Raw genomic sequence first — 7,417 nt, forward strand, 5'->3', positions numbered from 1 at the left:
GTGCGACAAAATCGTGGTTAAAAATCGACCATGCTTCACAAAAAATCCAAGACTACCTGTCGTTATTTTTTATCATAAATCCCAAAAATTATACAGCACCGGTGTCATGCATTATACCTGCAAGATCGAAAAATGGTGCCTATAAACTGTAAATCAATTTTAATAAAATATGACTCGAATTTTCTTACAAAAAGCGAAAAACATTTTTTCCCTTCTTCCTTTTCTTTTCAGCCGATAGACTTTTCAGCGCAAGGCATAGATCTTTCCCCTTTTCACCTACCTGTTATATAAAATTGCTCGTCTATATTTATATCATTCTATCGTCTCCTTCTCTTCCCCAAATTTCATTTGTTATTTAATTGACACTTTCATTATCAACGTTTAATTTATAATTATTATATGTAAACTACAAAGTCGATACAAAAATGTTTTTATTTTAAGCTCAAAAATGCTGCAGTATTTGTTAAATGATATAGTTAACTTTTAAAAAATATATATTTCACCAAAAGGCCCTACGATTAAATGTTTTTGCCTTCTAAATTTAACGGGGGAAATTGGAAGAAAAAAAAAACAAAAACTGTCAATGTATTCTAGTTAACAGAGGTTGTCGTTTGTTGTGATAAAATTTTTGAAGCTGCGACATGGCGGGTTTTACAGAGAATGCATTGATTCGTAAGCTGCAAGATTTAAATTCTAGCCAACAAAGTATCCAAACATTATCTTTATGGTTAATTCATCACCGAAAACACCACGCCGCTGTAGTCAAAACTTGGTTCAAGGAATTGTTAAAAGGTAACCTATAATGTCATTACATATTTATTGAATTATTAGCGAAGATAGTTGCGAGATTGTTACCATTCAGTTGAATTGTGTAAATATTTTATCACTGATTGTTCAGCGCTTTGTATTCAATACTCTGTAGCCCAGATTGCATTAAAAGCTTACTTTGGTATATAATGTTGTATCTTTATTGGATTTATCTTACATCTCTGAATCTGTGGTTTAGAACAATTGTGCCAGATTTTACTGCGACTAATCCGTCATTTTGGGTTAGATCATCGTTTTGAATAAGTTTTATATCTTCCTAGTAGACTCATTGCTACTGAAAATTTTTGGGATAATGTTACAATGATATCGATCGAAAAATTAGAGATTAAAAGATGAAATGTCAGTCCTAGCACATGTAGTAACTAACATGTATGTTATTGTATCTAGTGAAGTGACTTTAGGCATATAGGAATAAATTTCTGTATATTGTTTAGTACTCACATATTAATGCCTTATCAGCTACAGGATTGGCGATTATTAAGAGCCGCCTAAGTTTCTACACCTAAAATTTTTGTGATAAATTATTAACAAACCTATATAATATCAAAATACTTTCAAAATTCTAAACATTTGACTTAAAAACAAACTTATCCTAACTGTTTAATGCATTGACATATGAATGTTATTACATAAGGAACATATTTGCTAATAATAAAAATCAAATTGAAAGGTATTGAATCCTGGCTAAATAACTACATGTTAATTATATCTTAAAATTTGATTAAATGATTATTAAAAAAATTACTTGTGCATTAGAGATGGTTCTCACCTTGAAAGTCACATATTTGTTAAAACTTTCTTGTCGACATTAGACCACCAACATGCCTGATGGACAGTAACAATGTGATTTAAGATGAAGTATACAGACTCAGTAGGTACATATTTACTGTGTGTCTACTGATTCTTCACATCACATGTTCAAAATTTAAGGTTGACAGATCTTTGTTGACTAATGTTTGTTACTTCTATATATATAAAATGTATTTAAATTATCAGTAACATCCTGTTTACAATAAATTTACTGTACTAAACTATTTATGTTTCAGCCAAGGACAGTAAACAACTCACTTTCATGTATCTTGCTAATGATGTGATACAAAATAGTAAAAAAAAGGGACCAGAGTATGGTAAAGAGTTTGGTGAAGTACTTGTAGAGTCATTCAAACATATGGCTAAAACTGGTATTACAACTAAAACCAAAAATTCATTACACAGAATTCTGTCTATTTGGCAAGAACGAGGTGTGTATGATGCTCAAAAAATACAGGAGTTTAAGGAAGCTAGTAAGTATTGAAACTATAGTTTTACATTATAACATTTATTATAACAACATTATAATGTTCATTTTTTGTTTTCTCAGTCTATGTTCTTAGCAAAGAAAAAAAAAAAACAACTTTTTTTGGCCTGCATAACCAAAATTCAGAAGTCCAGATATGTTTTTCCTGTTAATATGTTGAGATAAATTGTGGTACATTTGATTAGTCCAGTAATGTGTCCTGTTTATTTTTATTAATATATTTCTGTATTTATTTTTAAACACTGCTTGCATGTTATTGGACTTATCATCATAATAATTTCAACCATATGTCATAGGCCTACAATAGATTACCAATGAGACTGATTGAAAGTGATCTGTTCACCTTGTGGGTGGATATTACATCCAGCAGTTATGAGTTAACATAATTGTAGCCATAGCCGTGTACACTTATAAAATGCAAAACAAATTTAAAATCATAAAATTTCACACAAAAACTGATGTTAACATACATATTGTTATTGGCATGCCTGATAAAAATAAATGAATAAATAAAGCAAATGAAAATACTATTACACATAACATGAGTTAACTTTATTATTGACTTTGCTTTGGAAGCTTTATTAATTGTTTGTTATTTTTAAACTTCAGTGGATCCAAATGATGCAATACCCAATAAAGCGAATAAACGAAAATCAGTAGAAACTGAAGCAAAGGAGCCAGAAAAAAAGCCAAAGCTAGAAAATAAGGAAAGCCGTGAAAGACGTAGAAGTGAAACAAAAGTTGAAATTGATGGCCATGTAGAAACACACATTACGCTTAGTCCGAAAACTCCTCCCGGTGATCCCCCAGAACCTGAGGAATTAATAAAGGTTTGATACTGTAAAAAATTTCTACTTGTAAATTTTATCACTAAAATATTTATTTTGAAATAATTGTGCAATTCTCATTAAATAAGTTTATTTTATAATGAAATATTTAGTTTAAAGTCTTATTATTTGAATGTTTTTTATTGCTACTGAGTATGGACCTCCCCCATACATTTCTAATAAAATTGGTTCGAAGCAAACCAACATTTATTGACAACCTTCTCAAGGTCATTTATCCACCTTGTGCATGGATGTCTGATTATAATGTGAAAGTAAATAGTACCTTAGTTTATTTATCTGTTAGTATCAAAATTAAACCACCTCCACAGTTCATTTACAAGGCACTAAAATACTAATTGAAAATTCATTTTTTTGTCACACCCCCTAAAAATATTAGAAAATTATACCAAAAATTTGATTATTTATTAAAAACTTGATTTAAAAAATAATAATGTCAAATTCCGAGATATCTACAAGTGGTTTTGTATACCACTTTGAAGAGGTGAAATTTTAGCTTACTTAAATATTTTACATCAATATCCCAGCCCCATCATACAGATATAATCAATGTTGACATATAAATGGCAGCTAAACACATATCTAGTACAGTAGAAATAGTGTGAAACTTTATTAGTCTTTTAGAATAATTATTAATAAGATTTTTAAGTGTCAAAATATCAATAATGATATATCGTTTTTTTCAGGCCTTATTAGAATTAGAATCGAGTGCTTCGAGTGATGAAGCAGTACGGGAGAGAATTGCCTCTCTGCCGCCAGAAGTCTCAGAAGTCCAATTATTGTCTAAGTTAGAAGGTAATGATAATTTCTATAACAGACTGCATCAAGCAGTTTTTGTTAAAATCATTGTTTCTATACAAATAAATGTTGACACATTTGAAAATTTTGTTTCATTTATTTCAAAGACAATGTACTGTTTTATGCAGTCTGCTAAATTATGTTTTATATACTAGGTTAATACATATATGAAGGACATATTTACACAAACATTTCACAGTATTGGTTAATGAGGTAGTGACGGTGCTTTTATGTTAGATTAGTGAAATCCAAACAATAACTTAAATGAAATTTACCAAGTGGTATGTATGGTTGGTGGTTGCAATGAGCTACCAATAGATAAATTAACAGGAACTTTCATAAGTGTCTGTATGGTCTCATATTGATGTAGTTTGTCATCTCACTTGCACAAGCAGGAATTGTTATCCATCTTATTCATTCACACACCCCTCAACTTTACATAAAGATGTATCTGATTTCTACTGATAGTAGACTGTTTAACATTTTATGTGTTTATTCCATTTATTTTTTTAACCATCAAATAGAGAAAGACATTTTAAATGCACATGAATATTAATAAAATAAGTCTTTGTTTATTTAGCAAACTTTTAAATTTTATTGTACAATAGTTTAGTCTTTCGTCATTGTCAAGTGAAGACTTGCATATTTGTGCATGTATTTGCATATAGTATATACTTATGCCTAAGCGAAAATTTGTATTATTAATGTTTTCTTCTACCGGGTACATAGTAATTTACTTACGATAACAGGGCATTGTTGAATTACCATATATATATAAATGTATGTATGTATATATATATTAGTCCTTGCTCAATTCCTGAATGAACTATAATCTTTAAGTTTTAAACATTCGGTTATATCTCTATAATGAAAATTATTTGAAGTTTATCTAATATACTATATATAAGACTAGATCCCCCTCAACTACTTCAGGAACTGAATAAACGCCCACTGAACGCTGCAGGAATTTTGTAAAATCTGTTCTAACTGACTGTAGTCTATGATATAGATGTATACATATAATATTGTTACTACGAAAATGCGGTACAGTAAATATATTAAGCAGTCCCTCTGTATCAGAAGCATATGCAAAGGACTGACCAGGTCTTTAATGACGTATGGTGGTCATATGGGTTGATTTGATTTTGTTTTATTTTACTTGAATTCTTGCTGTTTCTAGTTAGTATGACAAGCAACATTGTGTATCCTACCTCTGTTTTAAGTTACTGAGTGATTCTTGCGACCAACTCTTCCTAGCGCCCTCTATCGGTAGGGAGTTTAAACATTTACAGTTTTAATTTTTTTTCTATACACCATAACCGATGTTAATTCAAACAGCCATGCCATTAATAAATTACACATTATATGTTCAAATATAATGGTTACTATATGCCTATAAGACATTCAAATGAAAAAAATGTTAGTTTCATTTATCGACTTAGTTTGTATGTAAAACAATTATTTATTCACTTATCATACACACACGCGTGTGTGTTCACATCGCTTGAGCGGAGTTTTGTGCTGTCACTCTAATGTAGTTATCGTTTCATAATTGTTTACAAAAATATCTTGTTACTTTTTATCTTATTTCATTTCTCCATGTAACGAAGCCAAATGGTCAAATAGTTGTATAGAACATTCTCAAGCATGGGCCTTCACTAAAGGTTGCCACAACGGTCATCGGGAGTCTTTTTTTCATTTATATTTTCTAAGGAGCCTTTGACAATTCTCTTGGAAATTATTGTTTTGACCTTAACATTTGAATTACAGATAAGGAATCTGCATTAAGACTGAGTTCCGTAGTAAACTCTGCGGTGGAACTACTAGCAGAATATAACCTTAGGCTCTCCGAGGAGTTGGAGAAGAGGAGAAGGGTCGCCGGCATGTTGAGAGATTTCGCGCAATCTCAAAGAGATCTCGCCAAACAAGCGGAGGTTAGACTCGAGGTATCGTGCTTATAACTGAGGATTTATTCTCATCACCATTTTATTTAATCTACATCTATATATAACAAGATCAGAAGAAGCAACAGTCTCATTGACTAGGCTCTTCGTTTGAAGTGACAGTGGGTGGAGCACAACGTTGGTGCAACCGCCGGTAGTTGGGGCCGAAAGGTTCAAGTGGATCGTCTCCCCGCTAAGTAAACTGACGACATAGGTAATGTCGCGAGAAGTTGCATGCGGGCAGCGCAAACCTGTCATCATGTGCTCCCAGAAGCCTTCCTTGGCGTTGCACTGGGTGTCCAACGGCTGACATGATGATGATATCTGTATAAAAATATATCACCTAAACTGTTAGCATACATTGCTCGAAATTTCAAAATTCGGATCATATTTTTTAATATTTTCATTAAGGCATGAAGAAGGTTCTTACGTATAAATAGACATTTTCCTCTTACAAACCACAGAATAAATTTGACGTCAATCAAAACCTAATAAACTGTAAAAAATTATGTATATTGTTTCATGTGCCTATAAACCAACCAGAGAACAGGTTTTCCTAATTAATCTTTTTTCAAATAATTGCTCTATTTTATTTATATTTTTAGTTACACTGTGACCAATAAAGTTTGATTTTGTATACTAAACCGAATCATGCCGATCTTTGACGTAGTTTTTAATCTTCTTAATCTTCTGCCCGTGTGCTAATTTAAATGCCGGGTTATGTAATTAAATATTTTGTTTTATATATAATAACATTTTTGATTTTTGGTGATAGAAGTAGACATACAATTAATTTTTATTTTATTATATATTGTCACAAAGTATAAGTATAATTAAGTATATTTAAGAGAGTATAATTGAGTAGAAGATGTTTAACAATAGCCTTTTTTACTACGCTTTAAGACGCAAGATGGCGTTTAATTTAGTTTTAAGAACAAATTTATCTGTACTAAGAACGTTTTTTTACAGGAGTATAATATTAAACTGCAGAAAATCTATGCAGTGAAAGCTGAAGTCAAGTCACACATAGAAAACTTGCCCGACGTTTCACGGCTCCCTGACGTCACTGGAGGCCTAGCGCCTTTGCCCTCCGCCGGAGACCTTTTCAACATCTAAAACAATACAGCTACATAATGCATGTACTATTTTACGAGCCACGGTTAACGAAAAAGTAATGTCGTTGGCATAAATTCAACGTTGATTTTAAAGTTAACCGATTTTTTTTTATTAATAACTTTACTATTCGTATTATATCGCTATTGCCAACAATAGTCACATATTAAAAAAAAAAAAACTTTAAATTTTACGAAAAAGCGAGCTACGATTTCAAAAATGTTGTACATAAAGTTGATTTTGTTTGTTTTAATATAAAATTATAATGGCTCGTATAGTTTGAATGGCACTATTCATGAAAAAAAAGTAGAAATTTGTTTACTTTTAACATATAAAAACTTATTTTACTTGATGAAGTTTTAACCCAAGACCTGTTTATAAAAGTATATGTATTTTTGTTTTGCAATTTTTTTGACGATAAACAAAATCTGTTTCCGGTTATGGTAAAATGATGTTAATTACAAAATGTAGTAACATTCAGCACGCCATTTTTTTTAGATACAGTAATTTTTAAAAGTACAATTTGACCATAAATTAGACCCACCGATATTATTCGCTGGTCAGAGTTAACGCAAGAAAATTCAAAACTTCTG

At 31.0% G+C, this 7,417-nt stretch overlaps 1 protein-coding gene across 2 annotated transcripts; it reads left to right on the forward strand.

Moving 5' to 3' along the window:
- Positions 1-593: 593 nt before the first annotated feature.
- On the forward strand, positions 594-7,112 carry LOC137919380 (regulation of nuclear pre-mRNA domain-containing protein 1B). Of its 2 annotated transcripts, none has more exons than XM_068762440.1 (6): positions 594-792; positions 1,875-2,111; positions 2,735-2,955; positions 3,657-3,765; positions 5,539-5,714; positions 6,681-7,112. In XM_068762440.1, the coding sequence occupies exons 1-6, from the start codon at positions 642-644 to the stop codon at positions 6,825-6,827; spliced, it is 1,041 nt and encodes a 346-aa protein (XP_068618541.1). In that variant the 5' UTR covers positions 594-641; the 3' UTR covers positions 6,828-7,112. The 2 variants fall into 2 exon arrangements, with proteins under 2 accessions (XP_068618541.1, XP_068618543.1); XM_068762442.1 differs by having other exon boundaries at positions 5,539-5,702.
- Positions 7,113-7,417: the final 305 nt, after the last annotated feature.

This window comes from Battus philenor, unplaced genomic scaffold (assembly GCF_028537555.1).
Source record: "Battus philenor isolate CCGP_79_NKW_IND1 unplaced genomic scaffold, ilBatPhil1.0.hap1 SCAF_16, whole genome shotgun sequence".
NCBI classification, from domain to species: domain Eukaryota; kingdom Metazoa; phylum Arthropoda; class Insecta; order Lepidoptera; family Papilionidae; genus Battus; species Battus philenor.

Bases quoted from the DNA above. Each gene is read 5' to 3' on its own strand.
- LOC137919380 (XM_068762440.1), top strand. From the start codon at position 642: ATGGCGGGTTTTACAGAGAATGCATTGATTCGTAAGCTGCAAGATTTA. The intron at 2,112-2,734 runs GTAAGTATTGAA...TTTAAACTTCAG, and splicing joins ACAGGAGTTTAAGGAAGCTA to TGGATCCAAATGATGCAATA. The intron at 3,766-5,538 runs GTAATGATAATT...TTTGAATTACAG, and splicing joins ATTATTGTCTAAGTTAGAAG to ATAAGGAATCTGCATTAAGA.